The sequence below is a fragment of the Puntigrus tetrazona genome, chromosome 12 (assembly GCF_018831695.1).
Source record: "Puntigrus tetrazona isolate hp1 chromosome 12, ASM1883169v1, whole genome shotgun sequence".
Lineage (NCBI taxonomy): Eukaryota > Metazoa > Chordata > Actinopteri > Cypriniformes > Cyprinidae > Puntigrus > Puntigrus tetrazona.
Window position 1 is genome coordinate 5,838,894 of NC_056710.1, and position 24,800 is coordinate 5,863,693.

At 36.8% G+C, this 24,800-nt stretch overlaps 1 protein-coding gene across 1 annotated transcript; it reads left to right on the top strand.

The window, feature by feature from the left end:
* The first annotated feature begins 1,309 nt into the window (after positions 1-1,309).
* med1 (mediator complex subunit 1) lies at positions 1,310-24,397 on the top strand. Its single transcript, XM_043253648.1, has 16 exons — positions 1,310-1,620; positions 2,779-2,885; positions 2,978-3,056; positions 6,089-6,143; positions 6,230-6,362; positions 6,463-6,491; positions 7,467-7,538; positions 7,624-7,698; positions 14,270-14,433; positions 14,529-14,640; positions 14,895-15,019; positions 15,866-15,990; positions 16,320-16,521; positions 16,803-16,898; positions 17,019-17,124; positions 19,883-24,397. The coding sequence occupies exons 1-16, from the start codon at positions 1,527-1,529 to the stop codon at positions 23,625-23,627; spliced, it is 5,319 nt and encodes a 1,772-aa protein (XP_043109583.1). The 5' UTR covers positions 1,310-1,526; the 3' UTR covers positions 23,628-24,397.
* Positions 24,398-24,800: the final 403 nt, after the last annotated feature.

Below are 24,800 nucleotides of genomic sequence, written 5' to 3' on the forward strand. Positions count from 1 at the left end.
GATCACCAGATCCTGATGCACACACACACACACACACGCACACACTAAGTCATTTACACTATCTGACACAGCTGCGTTTAAAATTGAACTGGAGGTTAAGTGCTGGGCGTCCAGTCAGAGGAGAACTGAGCCCAACTGAGTCTGGTTTCTCCCAAGGTTTTTTTTTCTCCATTCTATATGCATGGGGTTTTGTTTCCTTGCCACTGTCGCCTCTGGCTTGCTTGGTTGGGGACACTTAACTTCTAGTGACTATCGTTGAATTGACTACAGAGACCGTCTCTGCATTTAATAAGAAATTGGTCACTCTCGTCACTATATATCCCTGTCATTATACTGTACAGTGCTTTGATGCAACCTGTGTTGTTAAAAGCGCTATATAAATAAAAATGATTGATTGATTGATTGATGTTGGTCAAATTTGATTTTCCTCATTAAGAAACAAAAATTACATAACAACATCACTATTTTTTAAGAGTTTACTTTTTGGTCCACATTTTTCAGGGTAAGTAATCTTAACTGGGAAAAAAATCTGGTCAAAACAACAAAAATTCTTTCTCAAATACAATTAAAGAAGTGTCTTTTAAATTGATCTACAGGTTTTATCATGTCAAGAAATGTTCACAAAAGTTTAGAGCTGATGTAGAGCCAACATTTTCTTTTTGTTTGAATGCTGATGAAATAGTGGAACACTTATTTTGTTCATGTCTCTACACTCAGGAGTTTTGGTATAATATCCTGCTTTTGTTATGTTAAAAAAGTGCCAGAATTTTCTATATAAATGAGAAATGGTTATTTTGACTCAGACTCCAAACTGTTTCAGGGATAATAGACAAAATCACACAATATAAAGAATAAAATCTGCAAATGAAAGATTTATGCCCTGTCCAAATGCCCACACTCATGGTCTTTGCACTTGTCTATGTATGCTGTATTTCCTGTGTTTGGCCCAAGTGCGCATGACGACTAAATCTTTAATTCTTTTCTTAAGCTAATTTTTACATTCACAAAGGCAAATTCCCAACTTGTAAACGTCCCTTTGTGATATTTTTTAAGAGATGCAAAATTACAGAAATGTGATTTTAGTATCTTTTAATAAGAAATCTATGAAGATAAATATAGCATTTTTATTTAATTTTATTTAGTTATTTTTCTATAATTTTTTATTTTATAGTATTTTGTACTATTTTATTTTGTTGTTGGATTTTCAAGTGTTATCACTGTTAAAATATGTATATGTAGCCTACAGGACGAAGAAAAATCAAAAACACCAACACAGTAGGTGGCGATATACAAACAGGATGCTGTTGCACCAAAAACCGAGGAAGAAGATGATGTCATTGCATTCTCGATTAGTGTTCTCCATTGTTGTTCGCAGTTTTCTGCCGGTTTCAGTGCGCTTTGTTCGGTGTTTATTTTGAAGGGGACAGAACTATTTGACCGCGACGGCGCTCTGATGTAACGTTAGTGGTGAGAGCGACTTTTTGTTTTACTGTTATCGGGTCAACTCTTGTGGTCGATTTCTGAAAATGGCGGCGGTCCGGAGCAGCAGCCCAGGCGCAGACACATCCCACAGCAGCACTGCCGCGGTCTCCGAACGGCTCCGAGCGGAAGATGGATCTGGTACGGCAGACACAATTGACTTGAGGGGTGTTTTCACCCTTGATCCTTTTCAGGGGTCTGAGCACGGTTCGCATGATTTTGGGCACATAAGTGAACACTTCAGACCATTGGTCTCGAACTCAATTCCTGGAGGGCCACAGCTCTTCACTGTTTTGCTCCAACCCTGACCGATCACATGTGAGCCAGCTAATCTTGGTCTTTATGATCACTAAAACGTCCAAGCAGGTGTGATTTGGCGCTGGTTGAAGCTTACTGTGCAGAGCTGTGGCCGTCCAGGAATTAGTTTTAGATTAATTCTCCAAAAGATCTCCGACACCTCAGAAGCGAGTCGAGACAATCTCGGGAGGTGGTCTGAGTTCGCTTTCGGGTAAAGTACGGTTTACGAAAATGTGAATTGTGAACACGAATCGGACCGGGCTCACTTGATTTTTTTCTCCATTCGCAAATTCCAATGTAGTTTGGCCATTAGATGTCTCTGTGAGGATACGTCTTATACGTGTATTTACGCTTTGATTTACAAAATGAGATCCAAAATGAGACTACAGTGATGTTGCGGTGCTGAATCGTTGAATAAAGTTATTTTTGTTTTCTTTCCACAAAGTATTCTCGTAGCTTCCTAACGTTAGGGTTGAACCACTAATGGCAGATGAAGCATTCATACTTTTCTGCACCTTGACAGTGGTAATTATTTGGCAGTCAATCGGACAGTCAGAAGCCTCCTGGTTTTCATTCAAAATATCAAAAATTTTGTTCTGAAGATGAATAAAGCGTTTACATGTTTTGAACAATATGTGGGTAAGTGATCAATAAACTATACGTTTACAGTATAATGGATTTTAATAGTACAAGCCACTAAAGCATTTGAAGTAATACAGTAGTCTCGCGTATGGTCAGATTCAGCTAGTCAGCTGTGTTCTGGAGCATCTGCACTATGTTGTGCTGTTTTCTCCAGAACACATATCTATTCTCTTTCGACATAACTTTTGTGTGCATTTGCCTAATAAGCACAAAAAATGTGCGATATGACTGACAAATGTATATCAGAATAGCATGTGATAACTAAGTTCTCTTTAATTCTATTGCGCGTCAATAGTTTAAAATGTTCTCTCATTACAGAAATTCTCATGTTTTTGTCATTTTGTTTGCACTTGCTGACAGAGTCAGAGAAACACAGTCGTATGACAGGCTTGCTGGAAAGGCTCCACAGCAAACATAACTCTTCCCGATCCTGGCAGGAGACCTGCAAAGTGGTGCGGCAGGCCATGGTAAGACCCTCTGATGAGAAGAGCTTTTTAAAGAAGTTTTTGCATATGTTTATCTTTTCATTATTATTTATTTATTTTCACTTGCTGTTCAGGAAAAGCGTGGGGTCAATAATACAGCTGGACACCAACTGCTGCTCAACTCTTTAGAGACACTGCAAAGGGCGCTAAAAGGTGAATTTAATCAATATCAATAAATTTGGTTCAAAGATATGTTGCTGTGATCTAGAACCAATCTGAGAGCAACTCTGAGCAAGAGTGTATATATATATATATATTCCACTTGCATCAGAATAGTGCTGTGTGACTGACTTTAAAATAGTTAACGTGAAGGACTGAAGTTTCCAGTCACAACTGATGACGTGCGCAGGAACACCTAGATAATTGATTACTGATTGATGTCCAGTGATATTCGATTATGGCCACACGTTGAGAAATTGTCCTGTTTTGATATTTTCCATGTCATACAGATTTATTCTTGAAAGTACTGTCCCTTTTGACGGTAGCGTGTAGGTTGTGTTAGAGGAAGTGATTCGAAATGCATCCATAAGCCTCTTGTCTTCCACAAGATTAACATATCGCAACTTTCTGAAAAGGGTCATTGTTCACTGGGGGTAAGGTGTGGGGTAGAGTGTGGAGACAAGGTGGAGATTGCATAAAAGGGGAGTTACTGTAAATGAATAAATACTATAAATAGCAAGATGGACAGCTCTGAATTATGTATCTCAATTAAAGCATATTTAAGTTGTTTCTACTAAAAAAATAAGTGATGTCTCCATGTCCTGCAGAGCACACTTCAGCTTCTGTTCAAGGGGGCCTAACGCTGCACATTTATGTAGGTTAAACATTTAAACTAATGCGATATGCTTGAACTGTTTTATATCTATAGGTTTTATTTTATTTATTGACGATTTGAGAAGGCTACATTATTCAAACACTGGTTATGTTAAACTCGCTGCCACTGGCGACAAAAAAAAAAAGGAAAATCATTCTGATATGTGTGTACCTTCGGAAGAAATTGGCCCTGTCCTGAACAAGCAAATTGCCAAAGGGCATTTTGGGTTGAGCAAGCAGCACTGAGTGTGTTGAGTGAGTGGAGCAGAATCTTTAAAAGATGCTCCCCAATTGGAAGGAAATATGACCGCTACACTCCCACGCTGGTGCAGACAGTAGAGACGACAGGAACTGGCATAGCATCTTTCTTCAAAAGAAGATGATCCCCAAGACTGGTTGGCATTAGTCGCCAATTCACAAAACTGTCCAGTAAAAATGTACTTTACAAAAATATTTTCAGTGTTTTTCTAGGTCACCTTAAACTTCAGCTCTGGTCGTGTTATGGGGAAACTAAAACAACACTTTTTTTCTGTTGTTGCACTGAACAAAGGCACAAACACAAGCCATGGCTCTAAACAACAACGAGGGTTAAACTATTGACACAAATGCTACTTTCCTATGCATAAATACTGCGATAGCTCACGCAAATCACTGCATAGTGATTGGATTAGATGAGCCCTTTGTCCTGTATAATGCTACAATGCTCATAAATATATCTTAAAAGTGGTTGCTGATCCTGATGATGTTTAGAAATAATGTGCAGCAACGCAGCCAAAGAGCACTCGGATGACTAGGATTTATGCTACAGGCCTCGAATGTAACCTTTTTTTTTTTTAATAAACCGGATAAAGGAAATGTTCAAAAAAATGCAAATATGACCAGTTTCTATTTTGTAACAATTTGTTACCAGCTATTACCATTTCAAGCAATGTGCAACATGTATCTTTTTACATCTCAAAAAATGTGATGTTGGGTTTCATGATCCTTTAAGCCCACTCCCACTGAGTTTCTGACCATTACCACCCACTCACACAACGTGTGTCCGCTCCCACAAACGTTATAATATTGTACATATTTTTTGCATCATCATTATGCAGCATAGTGCCCACAGTTCACTTTTAATTTTGCAATCATCCACACTCTGTTTAAAGTAAGCACATTTTATAGAGCCTTTTCAGAATTATTTGCACTGCAACTGTTTACAAAGACATTTTGGAACACTTCTGCTGACCAGCTTTTTGAAGCTGTTGATTTCATTTTCCAGCAGGACTTGGCACCTGCCAAAAGCACCAAAAGTTGGTTAACTGACCATGGTGTCGGTGTTCTTGACTAGCCAGCAAACTCACCAGACCTAAACCCCATAGGGGTGTTGATTCTCTGAGGAAAATTCTAAATTCATTTTAACAGTGTTCATTTTATTAACGCACAATTAACAAAGAGAGCATTTTCTGTTTGACCTGTGGCCTAGCTAGTGGTTGGAGAAATTGAAGTTGCTGTCAGTGTTGCCAACTTGGTCTCTCTCTCTCTCTCTCATGGATATAAACATCAACTTAATCTATTTACATTAACACTAAAGAATGTTCTGTTACCTCTGTCACAGTTTAGTTAAGTGTGTTGTAACTCTTTGAGTTTTATTAAGCCAAAGAGTGCATATTGGCACTTGAATACCAGTTTGTAATGTGATTGTTTTTCAAGATTCTTTTAAGGAGTTTTGGATTAGTATTAGATCTAGAAAATCATTGTTTCAATCTGTACAACAGTGGTTGGACTTTGCAAAGACATTAGACGCATTAGACAACTGTGGCAGCAGCACTCTTTTAATGTGAAAAAGGATAGGAAAAGTATAATTGAATCTTAAGAGAAAGATTTTAAGGATATACAGGAATGTGGAGATACCTCAGGAGATTCTTGTTTTATAAAGATCTAAAAGTATTTTAGATAATTTATTAAATTTGATGTGGTCAATTTTGTGGACGCCATGGACATAAAACATAATACATGTGTACTTTATATAGTAACTATTAGAGGTTGACCGATATATTGGGCCGATTTTTTTATTTTTTACTCACAGATTAGATCATTTTTCAGATCAGCAAAAAAAATGCTTTTCATCCATTACTAAAAGCTTACCTTTCTATACCCCAGCAAAAGCTACTAGCATAAGTTGCCTAAAATAGAATCTTATGTTGGTTGCCAGAATCGACATAATACAGCATCAATTTAAAATTATGATCATAGTGTTATTATTCCTTTTATATATTCATTCCTGACCAAATAATTCCTTACATGTATTGTGGATATTTAAAATAATTTTAATATTACTTGAATGTCTAAATCTTTTTTTTTTCCTGTTGCATTCCATTCCTCATCAGTATCTTCGTTGCCATCAATGACTGATCGCCTGGAGTCAATTGCTCGGCAAAACATGTGAGATTTAATTTTTATTTTATCTCAATATGTCTAAATTAATAATATATAATAATAATAATTTTTGTGGTGCTATATGCCTACAGGTTGGGATCTCACCTGAGCCCCTCACGCACTGAGTGTTACATCACTTCAGATATGTTCTATGTTGAGGTGCATTTGGATAAAGTTGGAAAGCTTGTGGATGTAAAAGTGGCCCACCATGGTGAAAACCCTGTGGTGAGAGTAGGAATTATATGATTATTGTGGATAGCATAATTAATAAATTTGTTTGTCTTTTTGCCCTGTGGTCTTACTTTTTTGTCTTATTGTCATGTAGAGTTGTCCTGAGCTGATACAACATTTAAGGTAAGTTAAGGGAAAGTAAATCTGCAAAGTGGATTATGCTGAGGCATATGTTGTTTACTTCTGTTTAGGGTTTCAAACTTTTGAGTGTCTGTAATTTATGTTGCCCAGTCAAATAAACACACATGATTCGAAACAAACACGCCTTAACGTTATTATAATAGCTTTTACAACAATTTAGATTATAAACAATATACAACCTTTTCAACCTTTGTTTGACAAATTAAAAAAATAAAGTTTCCCTGCTTTACTAATTATGCAACTAAAGCAATATTTTACTTAGAAAGCTTAGCTTACTAAGCTTATGTTATTTCAAAAGTATAACTGTAATACAATCACCAAAACCAAAATAGGTATCATACTTCATACTGCTTGCCCTAATAAAGTCAGCTTGTCAGTTTCATGGACTCAGTTCTGTATTTGGTCTGACTTTAAGTGGCCCTAATACAGGTGTACTTTTATATAGTAACTATTAAAGGGTCGACCGATATATCGGGCCTATTTTTTGTCATTTTTATTTTATTTTTTTTGTATCGGCATTGGCCGAAATCCGTGTTTAGAAGTGCATATATGCACATGTGCGTGTGTTTCCAACTGTGTAATACGAATAAAAACTAACATCAGCCTAATAAATTTACACATTCTGAGTTTTGATCAATACATATATACACGTCACACAGTTATTATTAAACCTGTAATGTTCGCCGTCAAGAAATGTTGTTACTTTCATTAAAATTAACACTAAACAATCGTCAACAACCTTTTTTTTTCTAAGACGAGAAGATTAAAATGTAACAAAAAATATGTTTATTTAACGATTCCTTGGTCAGATACTGCATACACATCTAGTTGCACTGCAAGTACACAATTATTAGGGGCACTTCATATAAAGTGGGACCCTATATTTAATGTTAACAAAGTTGTAACTGGAAAAGTCATGTATCTAATATTTTTTTATTTTTTTATTTTTTTAAACAGGAACAAAAATTTTGATGAGTTTTCAAAACACCTGAAGGGCCTGGTGAATCTTTACAAGCTCCCTGGAGACAAGTGCGAATTCCCTTTTTTTTAAATTAATACCTTTCAGTTCCTCTTACTATTTGCATTTATTTTTATTTATTTTTTTCTTCCACAGCAAATTGAAGACAAAGATGTACCTAGCTCTTCAGTCTCTGGAGTTAGACCTCACCAAGATGATGCATATGTTCAGGTACAAAGTTTGCAAAGAAAAAATATTTCCCAATAAATATGTCATTAAAGCATCAACATCAGAATCAGAAGGAACTTTATTGCCAAGTATATTTGCACATACTGTGATGAGAGGAGGAAACGACAGACAGGAGAGGCGTTTTTTATTAATAAAGTGCAAAATAAAGTGTCCAAGGGGAAGAGAATGTGTGCAAAATAAATGCGGGCAAAAAAACGGCTTCCCCTTTGACTGCCGTTTGGAGGAAGCCAGGAGAAGCTGCAGTAAGAATCTGCCGCCCCTCGTGCCCTGGACCAGAGATACGGCCGCCGTACTCCGCCCCTTACCTGGACCCTTCCACTGGAACACTGCCCAATCCTTCACTCCCCTGCAGCACGACTAGGACACCAGTTCCCCCATTTATTTTGGACACATTCCCTTCCCCTTGGACACTTTATTTTGTATTTTATTAATAAAAAAAAGCCTCTCTGAGGCCTTATGCCACACCCACTGTGTCTGTCGTTTGCTCCTCCCATCTCAATACAATCAATTAGTTTTGGTGTCAGTGCTTTCAGTACTCAGAAACAACAACACTCAGATAACAAAAATTAGGTGTGAATAAAATATACAGAGAGACACACATACTTATAAGTGATGTGAAAATTGGCACATTAACAGGCTATTAAATCTGTTCTGTTTAATCTGTTACAACTCCATTAACACAGGGGTGTAGCTTAGGGTTGGCCACTTATGACTGCTATTTCTGTCTTTTTTTTTTTTTTCCGCTTGACAAGTGCACTTATTCAGTAGCAGAATGTCTTTACAATCTCATTAAACCGTAGACGTTTCAGATGTGGGTTCCAGCTTCACTTAGCAGTCAAACAAGCATTTTCGCATTGCCAGTACGCAGTGAATCTTGTGTCATTAATGTCGTGGTCAGTTACGGCATGAAGTTACCAAAAAGGCGATTTAAAGCTGCTCCTTATAATATGTTGTGCATCATTTACATTATGAATGCCTCTGAAATGGTTTCCAAAACTGTCCTAGAGTATCCTAGCATTATCTCCTTCATGTAACACACCTAATTCAACTCATCAATATTTTAGTAGAGACTAAAAATGGGTCAGGAAAAATGGAGTGTTGAGTGATGTGTCAGATCCATGTCATGTTCAGAAGTGACAGTTCTTAAAGAAATTAGTGTTTGATAACTTCATTAAATTTCGGACATTTCTGCTAAAGGGCACAGGTAGCCTAGCTGTTGAGACTATTTCACTCAAACGGCTCTTTACCAGGAAGGATCAACTCAAGGCGAAATAAAACACAAGACAAGTTTTTGGATTTTTAGCTTGCAAGGATTGCACTGTCGGTTGCAAGCGGGAGAAAAGCAGGTTTCTCTCTTTTGCCTCCCTTTGCCTTCTTTTGCCTCCAGACGGATCCCAGTCCGCCCGAGGCCGGGGGCCGGGCAGGCCTTTGCCTCCCTTTGCCTCCTTTTGGCTCCCTGCCTGCTTTTGCCTCCTTTTGCCTCCCCCCAGCTCAAATCCCAAGTCACTTTATTTATAGAGGAAAGGACAGGGCAAGATAAGTAAAAGCAACAGGCAAAACAAAGACTTCAGACATGTTCGTCACATAAGTTATCGCTAGTCACATATCTTTTTGTGCGTCAGAACCTTCATTCCTTCAGATTCCTCTGGCGCCCATACCAGTCTAAGATATTATATAGAGGCCATGTCATGTCATGACCCAGAACAAGACGTGTTATACCAGATGGAAGCTGAAACTGAAGGGTCAAAGTTGCATAATGTCAATACACATCTCTAACACTAGCTAAATATAACATTTATTATAATGGGTTTATGTGAAGACTAAAGTTCACTTAAATTAGAAGTTATTTTTAAAGCTTGATTCCGTAAATTTGGCCTCTTTTTCCCCATTTATGTTTGAAAACTTGGTATTGCATTTACTTGAAAAATTATATTCGATGTGTGGGTTGTACTGCGGCGCAGCTCTAGCTTGGATAAATCTAAGGTTTTGAGGTGAATATGTAGCTGTCAGTCAACAGTGGAAATAATGTACTTCCTAATCAAAGATTCTAAACTACAAACGTGGAATATATATTATGATGCCAAAAGTATTCGCTCGTCCATCTAAATAATTGGTATCAGGTGTTCCAATCACTTCCATGGCCACAGGTATATAAAATTAAGCACCTAGGCATGCAGACTGTTTTTACAAACATTTTTGAATGAATGGGTCGCTCTCAGGAGCTCAGTTAATTCAAGCAATAATAGGTCCGCCACACTTTGATCTGACCAGCTGAGGGAAACAGGATTGCAATAAATCGTGCTGCCAATGGTGATTTAAATCTAATGATCAGCTAGCTCATATCACATCAAACCCTGCAAATTATTATTTCTGTTGTATTTTACAGATACTATTTTTCTCTTCAGAGGGAATATAATTGTGAGGATACTACCTTTTGTAGTATCTGCAACCCGTGTTGTTAAAAGCGCTATATAAATAAAAATGATTGATTGATATCTGAACGAAAGAGGAGATTCAAGATTAGCCTGTAATTAACACTTTTTTTTTTAGCTATATGGATTTAATAAATCGATCGACAGCACTAATACAGGCTCATCTCAATAAATTTGAATTTCATGGAAAAGTTCATTTCAGTAATTCAACTCAAATTGGGAAACTTCTGTATTAAATAAATTTTCTTAACGTTCAATGGCCTCTCAATTTGGTTCACTAGGCCACACAGTCATGAGGAAGGCTGCTAATCTGAACTGAAGAAGAACTTTGCTGTTGCCCAGTGGTCCAAATTTCTCTTTTCAAATGAGAGCAAGTTTTGTATTTTATTTGCAAACCAAGGTCCTAGAGTCTGGAGGAAAGATGGACAGGCTCATATCCCAATTTGCATGACGTCCGGTGTTGAATTTCCACAGCCTGTGATGATTTGGGGTGCAATGTCATCATCTGGTGTTTTCTGAAACCAACGTCACTGAAACTTTGGAGCACTTCATGCTACCTTCTGCAGAGCAGCGTTTTGAAGATGCTGATTTCATTTTCCAGTAGGATTTGGCACCTGCCCGCACTGCCAAAAGCGCCAAAAGTTGGTTAAATTACTATGGTGTTGGTGTGCTTGACTGGCCAGACCTGAACCGAGGAGCCCCTACCAAGTATTAAGTACATGTAGAGTAAATAAAAATACTTTCCAGAAGGCCAACAATTCTTTAAATTTTCTATTAAATTTATTTTTTTGTTGGTCTATGAAGTATTCAAATTTTTTGAGATCTTGAATTGGTGGGTTTTTGTTAAATGTGAGCCTAAAACATCACAATTAAAAGAAACAAAGACTTAAATTACTTCAGTTTGTGCGCATAAAACTTATTTAATACATGTATTTTACAATTTTTGTTAAAATTACTGAAATAAATGAGCTTTTCCATGACATTCTAATTTATTGAGATGCACTTGTATATAGGGATCCAGAGTGATTTTTTTCACTCTGGATGAATACAGTTCTTGGAGTTCTTTTGTAGCGGAGCACAACCAGACAGTTATTGAATTATTAACAGACTCAAACTGTTCCAGCAGCACCAGTAGGTTAAATTTCCTCAGCTGGCAAAGGAAGTACACCTTTCGTTGGCCTTTGTTGATGATGGCTTTGAGAACTTTCCACAAAGAATCTAGGTCATTGGAAGTGCATTTTCTTCCAACTATTTTGATTTGCTACTCTTAGCCAATTCAGATAATATTAATTATATCTTAATATTAAATCTATGGGGCCATTGAATGCTTAAAACTAATTGGCTGATAAACTAATCTCTTTATTCAGGGTATTCCTGGCCTGATTGTACAAGGCTCATTGTACGTCTTGAGCTAAACATTCTGAACTGTTATTTGTAACAACAGCAAGCTTAAGCTGCTGTATAGATGCTGTATACAGCGATGGAAGGGTCTTTTTGGACATTCCAGAAATCACATGCTAAAAAAGCTTAATCATGCTTTGATTGACTGCTGAGTTTCAGCACAGACAGAACTGGCGTTTTACCCTGAGCTCAACTGTACTCTTTCAAACTTAAAGGAAAATTGTACAAAATGTCTTTATTTGGATATTCAGAGGCTGTAGTAATGTACATGATTGTCATCTCATTTTAACTACATTGATTTGTCAGAAGAAACCAGTGCATTTTGTTTTTCTTTGAGCCAAACAGAAATGATTGTTGATGCTTAGTACCACCTTTGTTGCCAGATTGGTCCAAGCTTTCCCATATTCAACCAATAAACAGGTTTGGTTTTTTGTTTGTTTTTTTTTGGAACCAATATTTTGCATATATATTTGGAATATAAACTTACGCAAAGTGCAAAAGTTTGTCATGTCTGCATTATAAACAAACACACAATAACACATTTGCATGAGAGACCTCTCTGAAAAAGCGCAGAAGAACACAAGACAGAGTACTTTGCACTGCAATTAAGGGAGTCACTTCATGAGGAGAATGTCCCAATAAAATAAATTCCGACACAAAGTCAGCAGATCGACCCATTTATATTATGTAAATAATCTACTGTAATTCATGCTGACCAAAACACACAAGGAAATCTGTTGTGAAAAAATGTTGTCTGTAGTCATAGACATTCGCAATTGGACTGGATTAGTTTTCTCAGAAGATTGAGTTTGCTGAACAGTAGGTAATTATTACAGACAAAGGTTAACAATATTCTAAAAAGTTATCATAGGTTTAGTTTTAACTGATAAACCACATTTGAAAATATATATAAATGGTAAAATAAATTATATTTTTTTCTTTACATAGTGCACCATAAAGCCTATACATACTAAAAGAAAGCCCACTACTTCTCAAAACTGTATAATTTAGTAATTTCATTCTAAACAAAAAAAAAGACATTTTATTATTGTAAAAATCACGTTTTTCCACTTTTTTTTGTGGAAATAGGCTCATTTTCCAACTCCCTCGGAGTTAAGAAGTTGAGTTTTATTGTTTTTGAATTCATTTAGCTGATCTCCTTTCTGCCTTTCGCACTTTTAGCATAGCTTAGCATAGATCATTGAATCCAATCAGCTCAGTAAGCATTGCGTTCAAAAATTATCAGAGTTACAATATTTTTCCTATTTAAAACTTGAGTCTTCTGTATTAATGTTCTGTACTGACACCGACAGAAAAAGAGAAAATGTGATTAGTTGGCTGATATGACTAGAAGCTATACTGCAGCAGGTGCAGTGACATCACATGGCAGCTCTGGGGGAGTTGAAGAATGAGCCTGTTTCCAAAAAAAAAGTGGAGTGTTCCTTTTTTAAAGGAATAGTTCACCAAAAATGGAAAATCTGTCATCTGGTTACAAACGTATACAATTTATACATTGTCATTCACATTTAATACTGTCAAAAGCATGCACGGTTTACAGCTAGTTATGTCTAAAAAGGTTCAGAGAGAAATGGATGTGTGCAGGTCTTAAAGAGACATAACTTAACATGCTGCCAACTATCATTAAAAGAATGGTTCACCCAAAAATTTAATTTGTCATCATTTGCTCACTCATATGTTGCCCCAAACATGTATTCATTTCTGTCTTTTGTTGAATACAAAAGATATTTTTAAAGAATGTGGGTAATCAAATGTTGCTGGTTTACATTAAAATTTCATAAATATAGATAAAAATACTATACACGTCACGGTGAATCTGTAACTGTTTGGTTATAATGTATTTCTAATAACAAAGAACGAATATTGGCAAAAGATTTTTAACTTCGCCCTCTTTAGTTTAATATTTTTACAAAAAAAGTAGAATGGCTACACTGCTCAGGCAACTTAAAAAAATAGTAAAATGTACATGACATAGAATTGTGAGAAACTGTGAATTGTGACATTCCTGAATAAAATGATGATATGATATTTTTGCCGTATTGACCACCCCTAACTAGTGCTACATTAGAAACTCTGTAGCACCAGCACTATGTGAAAAAAAAGTTAAGATATAGCCCTGCTGTTATGCAAGTATAAACAAGAGTATTGTACTCGAGTTTAACAAAAATGTTATTTTTGTGAGTATGTTGTTAGTCGACTATTAGGGAATAGCCCTAATCTATAACACATTCATAAATTCATTATTGCCACTGTATGAGTTGATTGATCTATTTGTGAATATTTTAAACATTTTTAAACATGCAGCAAAAAAGGCAGCTTCAGTCTACAATTTGTGCAAAGCTTTGAGAAGATCATTTGACATTCAATGTAATATTAGTTGTAATATTCTTTTTATGCCATCATGCTTCTGATGCAGTTATTTCAGTAATTAACAATTAACTGAAATGAATAATTTGTAATAACAATTGTGTGTGTGTGTGAGCACGGACCTCTTTTGTTTCAGATTCCTTGTTAAAGATAAACATTGTTTAAGAGGTCAGCAAGCAGTCAATCTGTGCTGACTTTCCTGTACTACAATCATGCAGAATGTTTTCAAACAAGTCACCAGTTCTGTATCTGTGATAACATTAATTTCCATCTTGTGTATTAGGAAACAACTGTTATTATTTTGAAAGGGTATAATTACTCAATTTCTACCGTAGGATAGCCACTAATGCCAACTCTGTAGAGACAATACTTCACGGCAGTGTGGGACTATTGATGGCGAGGAGCGGTGGTCATCTAGTATCTCTACAGTGTTATGTTTCTCCAAATGACATCTTTGAGGAAGGAACAGGAGCCCAACTGAACTATACTGATGTCAATAGTAAGGAAACGGTGTCAGCAAATATAGTTGAATTGAGTACTTACCTAAAGGTTTTAAAATTAAAGAACATTGTTTAATACCTTTGTGTTCCGCAGTTCCCCGTACTTTAGGTGTAAGTGTGTCAGTGACTGTTGAGGGCACCACGTCGGTTTACAAGCTACCCATCGCTCCTCTAATCACAGGATCTCATCCAGTGGATAACAAAGGGTCAGATTTTACAGTGAATTAAAGTTCTATTAACAGTACAAATTGTCTTTACCATAGTGTAATCTAGTGTAATTTATTCCATGGAAGACCAGAATTTTCTTGACTGGGACCTATGTGGTTTGTGCATTTATATATAAAGTCTTATGAATCCTTGTATGATTATGTACTGGTTGTTCCACTTGTCCTGTTAATGATGTTAATGAACTGTTTGTCTAAACCTTAATTTTTAATTCAAAATCTTTTTCCCCCTCTAGAACTCCATCCTTTTCTTCTGTAACAAACTCGAACTGTGTAGATTTACCAGCATGTTTCTTCCTGAAGATGAATCGCTTGATGCCATTTTCTTTATCATATATTCAAAAAATGGGCAGTACTACAGGTATGTATATAATCCAGCTTGAAACCCTATATGTAGAAGACTTTAGTAGACTACTACATCAAAATGGTTATTATTATTATTATTAATAATGTTTTTGGTATTAAAGGCATAGTTGACCCAAAAAATTAAATTGGCTGTTTCAGGCACTACGTGATAACACTATGCCATGGTACGGCAGTAAACTTCCTTGATTTAGCTATGGTTATCTTATCAGAGCGAATGGGGGAAAAAAGTTTGAATTATCCGTCAATATGTACATTTTTTTTTTTTTTTGTTTTTTTTACTATGTACCATATCATAACCCAGATAGTAAATCTTTTTTGTAAGCACCACATAACAATGACTTGTTATACTGGGACATGTAGTCGGCCAGTTGCAAAAACAAGGGAAAACTCCCTAATATAAGTTTCTGTTTTTAAGTTAACACACATGTGAAACCGCATAAAGCAAATACGTGAAGCAACTTTGAGCAGCAAAACCTATTGCATCCGCCAGCTGCGCGTCAAAGCAGAAAGGATCAATCTCACCGCACAGTGCTGAGTGATGCACATGTGCTCTGCATTTGAGTTTTGGCAGGTTACATGCAAAAGCAAAGAGAGTGAAAAGGCAAATGTAATAATCCAGTATTCATATTTAAAGGTGAGATACCATGACAATTCAAATTTTCTGTGTTTCCATGTTGTCCATGTCCCCGGTGAATCTATCAAACAAGAAAAAGTGATTTTGTTAAATTTATTTGTACAAATTTTTGGTGAGCTGTGCAATTTATTTGTTATTATTGGTTCTTAGTTCCACTTCTAAATTGTTTTTTTACTTGTTTTATTTATTTATTTATTTATTTTATAGGTATCCCTGTTTTTGAGACGGCACCTACCTTGTTCCCATTATATGATCTCATCATTAAGAGCCAACTGCATGAGGAGGGAGAGGCCAGTCCTCCTTCTTTGGCCAAATCAATTAATTTTTATGCAGTGAGTATTAGACATTTAGACAATATTACATTTTTTGGTTTTTAAAGTTAATGTTCGTAGATTCATCTCTCTTTCTCTCTGTCTTTAAATGATAGATAGACATACACAGGCAGATGGTTTTTATTTAGTTTCCAAATAGTGTCTATAAGACGAGATCAAACTAAAGTTTTATTGAGCTAAAATTGGTGAGCAAATAAGTTCATGTCATGTATTTTTCTGAACATGATTGCTGTATTGTATAAATAATGAACCACAGTTCATTAAAACAGTATATCCTTATCACTATGTTCATCTGATTCTCTGAATACATTGCCTTTCTGTCTGATTAGTCTTTACCAGGACAGCAGCATTGTTATTTCCTAAATGGTGATGCTCCAGTGCAGGATGGGAGATCTCTTCAAGGAACTTATGTTTCCAAGATTCCTTTCAGACATCCTGCTCAGGTGCCTGCTCTTCTTGACATTATAAGACATCAGGCTGCTTACAACACACTGATTGGTAGCTGCGTCAAAAAAACGTACATTAAGGAAGGTGGGTGTGTTGTCATTCATAATAATTTTTCATAATAGTTGGTAGATTAGAAAAAATGCTTTTGCCAGTAAATGATGGAACTTTTACATTTATTGACAATGCACAACCTAAAGAGGAAAATGTGATTGCATAAGAAATTTAGTATTGTGGAAATTATTAATTTAATATTGTGTTGTATTGTGTGTTTTATTGGCAGCAAACATTCTTAGTAAATTTAAAAGACTAGAAAAAAGGAAAAAAATCATGCTAGAACAATGCACATAATCTTATATTTTTAACAGATACTCCTGGACTGCTACAGTTTGAAGTGTGCCCACTAACTGACTCGAGCTTCAGTGTATCTTTTCAACACCCTGTAAATGAATCACTTGTCTGTGGTAAGGAAACCACACTTCACATTTTAGTGTTCTTTTACTGTATAAATATCGTATTGTAAACTTAAGTTACCATAGTTTTACATGGTCTGATGTCTAACTCAGTCCGTTTCTTGCTCTCAGTGGTGATGGAGGTGATTGACTCAAGACAGGTAGCCTGTAAGCTCTACAAGGGTTTATCTGATGCTCTGATCTGCACTGATGACTTCATTACCAAAGTAGTCCAGAGGTAGGTATAAGAGCTGGTAAATGTTAATCTTGAGGACTTCTTAAACTTCTTGCAGCATTCTCGCTCTCTCTCTCATATGAGTCTATATTTATATATATATATATATATATATATATATATATATATATATATATATATATATATATATATATATATATATATATATATATTAGTCCGAAAAGTCCTGTATCTCTTCTAAAATGTAATGAAAAATGTACAATATCTTGTCTATATCATACAATATCATTTCTGAAAATATCTTGGCAAATTTCACTTGTTTAGTGCAGAAAAATAGTGATTTATTGTACAAAGATTTATTGTTCTTTTGCAGCTTCTGTTCCCTCTGCATTGCAGAGATGACTTTTGTTTTTGGTAACAGATAACTAGATATCTTTGATATCTTAGACTCACAAAACCACAACAATTGTACTTGTTTTGCAAACTTTTAAAATAAAATACTCCAGTTATTGCAATCCACCCGTTACAACACAACAAAAGCTGTTACAAATTCAGTGTATAGCTACCAGAGCGCAGAGCTCACTGTAGCATCATTATTTTATTTTTTTTACACATCTTAATCTTAAATATGCATTAATTAAGCATTTCAGTGAATTTACAGAATATAATTATAAGAACATATTAAGTTGAGTGCATGTGGGCTTTATTCATGTTTGACTGCCATCTTCCTCACATTGTGGCTCACTGCCGTGTCCTCATTAAACTTATTTGGATGTGTTTCAAAGCCTTTAAGTGAAAACACACCAGCAACTGGACACAATACGTGTAAAAGAACATATGTCAAATCTAAATTAAGTGCGTTTGAGCTATTTTTATGTTTTACTGACATGCGTACGTCACAGTCGCGTCAACTGCTCTTTGCATGTAATAGGAGACATACAAGAAACTACATCACAAAGCAGTCGTTTGTCTCATGTAAACACATACGGTTGAAGAATAAAGCAGAACTCATAATTAACTTCAAATGAGTCCATTGTGTAAATCAGACCTCTGATAAACATGGCCAAGTACGTTATTTCCAAATACGTAGCTTGGCGAATATCATCAAAAACAGTTGTTTATGCCTCCTGTAAACACATTGTTGACAAAATCACAAGTGGATCTAAACACCTAAAAATATGAAAACCATTCTTATTGTTTGTAATTTGTTTATTGTGCAATTTAACTTGTATCTACACTTATTTTCATCATAAACCTATTTGTTAGAATACATAATTACAGCTATAACAAATATTACCAGGGTTCGTACTTAAGCTGCTTAATATGCCTAAAGTACTTGATGTTCACTTTAAATGTTAATCCTATAAAACCCTCGGAAACCATATTTATGAAAAGGTGCTTGGCTTTTTGAAAAATATAAATGAAATTAGTTTTGTTTAAATTTTTAGTAATTTTTTTCATCATCATAACCTTGCACTACAAAATAACAAGTGTCTTTTTCTTTTCTTTTTTCTAAATCACCATGTCAAATAATAACCAATCATTACTGCTTGGCTTTTTTCAGTCCATAATTTATTTTAATTTTTTGTTAAAAATTATCCTGAATGACACATCAATATTTGATAAAGTATATAACCAGCCAGACAGCCAGCCCGATTCACCACCTAGCTCGATTTACAACGATTATCTTTTTTCTTTTTCTAATTTGAGTTGTATGGGTAGGTTTTTGAGGGAAATTCTAGCTTGGCATTGTGTCATTAAGATTCTGGCTCACCTTATTCACCTGTCAGGATCCTGCAGGAGACAAATTGTTTAATTGTAGCCTATTCTCAGAGCAGTTGGAATAATTGTCAAAAAACATATTGATGACGGATTATAATCCAAAAAATGATTATATAAAATGAATGAAATATAATTATATTCCAGTTTTAAATGTGCTTCTGATTACAGATAGCCTGGGATTGTACAAGATTTTTTTTTTTTTTTTTTTTTAATTTAAAGAAAACCAGTTTGAAGTGAGCATAGTTTGCTTTTTAAGTTAAAATAATTTCTTAATATGCAATTTGAATGTGACAATTACAGATTAAACTGTACATAAATTTAAATCTACACACTAAACACATACTGTATATCGCACAATGCTGATGTTAACATTAATTTGAGAATAAAGTTTAACAAAAATAATAATCTGCAGGGTTTGATGTGATATGAGTTAATTAATTGTTAGATTAAATCACCATTGGTAGCATGTTTTATGGTAATGCTTTTTTTTTCCTCAATCAGAACAAAGCATGGCAAACTTACTTCAGATGACAATATAGACTACTGAAAATTCTTATTTGGGTCTTATATTCCAAAAGCTAGAATCTGCTAGAACAGCTACACATTCATCTAAAAATATTTAGATTCATCCACTCTGGAGCCACACTGCAGTACAATTCGCGCATGAAATAAAATTCTGCAAGGAACTGCAATACCAGGCTTCCTGCTGCCAGTAACTTTGACTCCCAATAGTGTCACGCATTCAATCTGCATCATACAGCTAACATCCCCTGAAGGGTTACAGCTGAACATCCCCATAGGCAGGCTAGGGGAACTCTTATTAATGTTAAAAAACCTAAATTGAAATTTTCATAGCATGAGACCTTTAACAGAACAAAGAAACATAAGGTGGAGCAGTTGATGTTTTTTTTTTTTTTTTTTTTTTTTTTACTTTTTTGGGTAAAATGTCTTTTTAAAAATGTTTAACATTGTTTCAGAAAAACTTTTTAGATGTTGCATTTGATTTTTCTCTCCTTAGATGCATGTCCATTCCTGTGACTATGCGTGCCATTCGACGTAAAGCAGAGACTATTCAAGCAGATACTCCAGCATTGTCCCTTATAGCTGAAACTGTGGAAATTATGGTGAAGAAAAACTTGCCCCCAACTGGCAGCCCAGGCTACATGGGAATGGGTACAGGGCCAGATGGGAGCAATCCAGTTGGTCTTCCTGGTTTAAATAATGGAACCAACTCTGCAGGAGGCAACAGTGTTGTAGGTGTAGGAGGAAGTGGAACTTTCCAAGGCCCAATTACCTCACTTTTTAACATGGGTCGTACTGGTCAGGGGGGCTCATGTGTGGACACCATAGGACAGGTTGGAGGCCAACAGCAAACAATGCAACATCAACAGACTCAGAGCCATGGTTCAGATGACTTCAGTAAAGTTACTCAGAATCCAATCTTAACTAGCCTTCTGCAAATAACTGGCAGTGTTGGGTCCAGTCCTACTCCCCAGCCACCTCAGCCCCATCAGACCCCCCCACCAACCACCTCTCCAGCAAGCAATACCAAAAACCACCCCATGCTAATGAACCTACTGAAGGATAATCCCTCACAAGATTTTGCTGCACTGTATGGCAGTAGCCCTTTAGAAAGGCAGAACTCATCTGGCTCCCCGAGGACAGATAGTCAAGGGCAGTCTTGCCCTGGCACCAAGGGCAAGAAAAAGCGTCCAAGAGGCTCTGATAAAGGAGTAATGGGAGCAGGTGGTGGAATGAACATGAAACAATCATCTCAGCAGCAAGTGGGAAGTATGACCCAACAGCATCATCATACACACCATTCTGAAGATGATTTCCACCGAGAGCTTTTCTCCATGGATGTTGACGCCTCCCAGAACCCTATTTTTGATGTTAGTCTTCCAGGTGATGGACTTGACACCCCTCACAGTATCACTCCAGCTCCAAGTCAGTGTGGAACACCACCTTCAGGTCCTGGAATGCCATACCACTCTCAGTGTCATGTCCAACCCCAGACACAAGTCCAGTCTCAGCCACAAGGATCCATACCCCGTATGGTCCGCCTCTCCAGCTCTGACAGTATTGGGCCTGATATCAATGATATTTTGTCTGATATTCCTGATCAGGCCAACAAAGGAAGCAACAGCAGTCATGGCCAGCACCTCATGGCTGGTGAGGAAGGGGGTTCATTGGGAACTCCACTCCGGGATTCTTCCAGCTCAGGTCAAGGTAGTGCTGTTTTTGAGGCAGACTTGTTCAATGCAAACAGCAATGAAAATCCTTTTACTGATGCAGCAGATCTGATTGCAGAAGCTGCTACTGCAGCAACACCCAATAGTGATTCTTCCTCAACTAATTTTTTCCCAGACACAGACTTTAACCCAGAGCTTTTGCCAGGGCAGGGAAGTTTTTCACAGACTTACTTTGAAGATAGCTCCCCCAGCCCTGACCCAGATCTTGAACTGGTTAAAAGTTTTAGTGGGGGAAGTCAGCAGAACACTCCTACAGGCACACCTCAGAATCCTGCCTCACATGGCCAAAATACTCCAGAGGCTTCATTGAAAGACCCTTTTGAAATGGGTATTTTTAGTGGGAATGGTAGTGGAGCAAAGCCAACACTAGGCCCAGCATCAGATATGGCGGACTCGCACCTTCCACATACTGGTGGAGGCCAAAGTCCACTCATGTTGGGCATTGTGGTAGCCAGTAATGATTTTAAAAGCAGTGACACAAAAGTTAAACCACAGCAGATGAGGGCAAAGGAGGATAATGGGGGAGGAAATTCTGGAATAGGAATGGGGAATGTATGTTCTTCTGAAATTAAGCAGGTAAAGCGCAGCCGTACTCCTTCAAGTGAGGGCAAATCAAAAGATAAACCACCAAAACGTAAGAAGCTAGATCCAGATGGCAAGTCACCTTCACATAGCTCAGGGGGTCGGCCATACACTCCTCCTTGTGGGGGTGCCACTTCTGGAGGATTAGTAAGCGCAGGTGGATCCAAGTCCCCTGGAAGCTCAGGCAGGTCTCAGACACCACCGGGAGGTGCTACTCCACCAATCCCCAAAATTACTATACAAATACCCAGGACTTTAACTGGAGGAAAAACATCGTCTCATGGAGGCTACACAACAAGTAGCTCAGCAAGTGGAGGTACTGGTAATACAAGTGGTACAAGCAGTAGCAAAAGTCACCATTCTCACTCTTCTTTAGGGAAGATAAAAAGTAGTAAACTTGAAGGCTCAGTTGGGCAAGGCAATATCCCCAAATCAAGCATGGCAGGTATTGGAAGTGGTATGTCTTCTCAATCTAAAGGATCCTCCATGGGGATGGGTGTAGGCAAGCCATCCTCTTCTCCCATAACAAAGCACGGTTTGTCAGGCTCAGGCAGTAGTGGCAGCAGTGGAACAGGAAGTGGAAATAAAATTAAGCCCCAAGGTGGTAAACCGCCCGGCTCACTCATGAACCCCAACATCAAGCCCAACATATCACCCTCACACTCTCGCTCTGGAAGTTCTGAAAAACTGTCCTCGCCAATGAAACTTCAACAAGGCCAGGTACCTGGAACTCCACCCTCTTCTAAGGCTAAATCCCCTATTGGCTCAGGCAGTGGAGGTTCAGGAGGGTCCAAGTCTTCAAGTGGTGGAATGGGAACCCAAAAACAGTTAGGCAGTAGCTCATCCACAAGCACTTCATCATCTACTTCCTCTGCAAGCTCCTCTTCATCATCTGGCTCTATACCCTTTTCTTCAAATGGTCAGTCACAATATGGGAGCAGTGGTTGCAGTGGTGGAGGGGGTGGTGGAAGTGGAAACAACCCTAATTCAAAAGGCAAATCCCCAAGCCGAAACAAAAAGCCATCTCTTACTGCAGTCATAGACAAACTGAAGAGTGTGGGTAGTGGGGGAATTAGTGGAGAGGAGGGCGAAGGTTGTGGTGGCAGTTCAGGTGGGGTAGTGCCGCAAAATATTGGTCCTACAACCTCCAAGCACGGTATGTCCTCCCTGGGAGGTGAGTTTCTGAGCAAGAGAGATAAGATGGACAAAGATGGCAAGTCCAAGGTGTCTGGATCAGGGGGAAATTCTGGTGACAAGAAGACTGATTCTAAAAGTAGTGCTGTGACAGGCACTGGTGTGGCAAAAATTATCATCAGCAAGCCAGAAGGGGGTTCTCCAAGCATAAAATCTAAAGTAACTCTTCAGAAACCTGGAGAAAGTTCTGGAGATGGTACCATGCGTCCCCAGCACTCGGGTCACAAAGCATCTCCTCTTTTCAGTGGCTCTACACCAAAACATGACCGTAGCTCTCCAAGTCATAGCCGTTCCCCTGGGTACACGCCTATAAATCCAGACAGTGAGAGTGAGTCTGGTAGCAGTTCAATTGCTGAAAAATCTCATCAAAACAGTCCTAGCTCTGAAGATGACCAAACTATGAGACCACACCAACCCATTCAAGACTACATGAATTCCATGTCCATTAGCCAGAGTGAAAAACACAAGAAACATAAAAAAGAGAAGAAAAAGCAAAAAGAGCGAGACAGAGAGCGAGACAGAGAAAAAGAAAAGAAAAAATCAACAATGTCTTGTGGACCGTCCTCTCACCCAGTAAAGACAGATGGTTGGTCCAGATCCCCTATAGCTTCGGAAACTTCAATGTCAATGCTTAGCTCTGAACGCTCCTCACGACCAAGTCCTGTATATATGCATACAGAGGATGATGACCTCATGGACTCTGCCTTGACGGGCAATCTAGAACCTTTTAAATAATGAAGAAAAAAACTAAAAATAATAATAATTAATTTGTAGAGGCAAATAACAGATTTTTTAGGCTGTAGTACTTTTTTTAATAAAAAGTATTTTATAACAATTCTATGTATAAATGTTGCTATTTTTTCACGTGGAATTATTATTTTTGTCTTTTTCCATTTTTATTTGGAAAAAGACTTTTTTTTATTGTATGCTTTATTTTTGCATTTTTTCAAATGAGATATTTGAGTGTATATACACTGAAATCACACTTAAAAATGTTTTGAGAGTTAATATTATCAAACGCATGATAAAATGAAAGCTTTCTTTTTTTAGTCTGTTTAACTGTATTTGAAATGAATGAGAGAAGAATATTGTTAAAAAAAAAAAAAAAAAAAAAAAAAAAAACACCTTTTAACCTTGGAAAATATCAGTATATTTTAAATGTTCAATTATTTTACATCTTGCTTTTCTATTATCACTTCTATTTGCTACTAGGTGAATATATGTCTTTGTGTAAAATGGATTATGTTTTACAGGACTGAATAAATGTTTTTGTTTTGTTTTTTGGGGTTTTTTTTGGGCATCCTACCTATAACTTTGGGCAGTATAACAATGGCACAAGTTTAAGTATTCTAGCTAAGGTATTCACTTTACTATGGTTCATATTTGTAATTATTTTAAATCCTTTTTTATTCACTCCATGAAGTGAGTTTACTATAAGTCAAAGTGAGATGGATATTTATTTTGGATGGTACATAAGATTAAAGAATAATTTACTTTAGAATTTACATTTCCTTGTTGTTAATTATTTACTTAACCTTATCATCCAAGATGTTTTGTCTTTCTTAATTAGCAAGAAAATAAACGTTTAAGGAAAACATTTCCGGATTCTCCAATGGACTTCAGTTGGGATCAGTAGGTTGATGGTCAGAAGTATTGGCCATGTCTTTACAAAGTGAACATGTAAAGACTTATGTCAAAATCCCTTTATAATAAATGGTAAAACAATGTCTGACAATTTTGAAGTTGTGAGAGAAAACTGCTTTTTTTTTTTTGTTCCATTCTACATTTTTGAGCTAGAGTCCACAGACCAATATGTGAACTTGCAGATACACATCACATAACTAGTGTTTAAAGTAACGCTGTAAAACTTTTAGTTGTAAATTTACATATACTGGTAGCTGGGTTGTC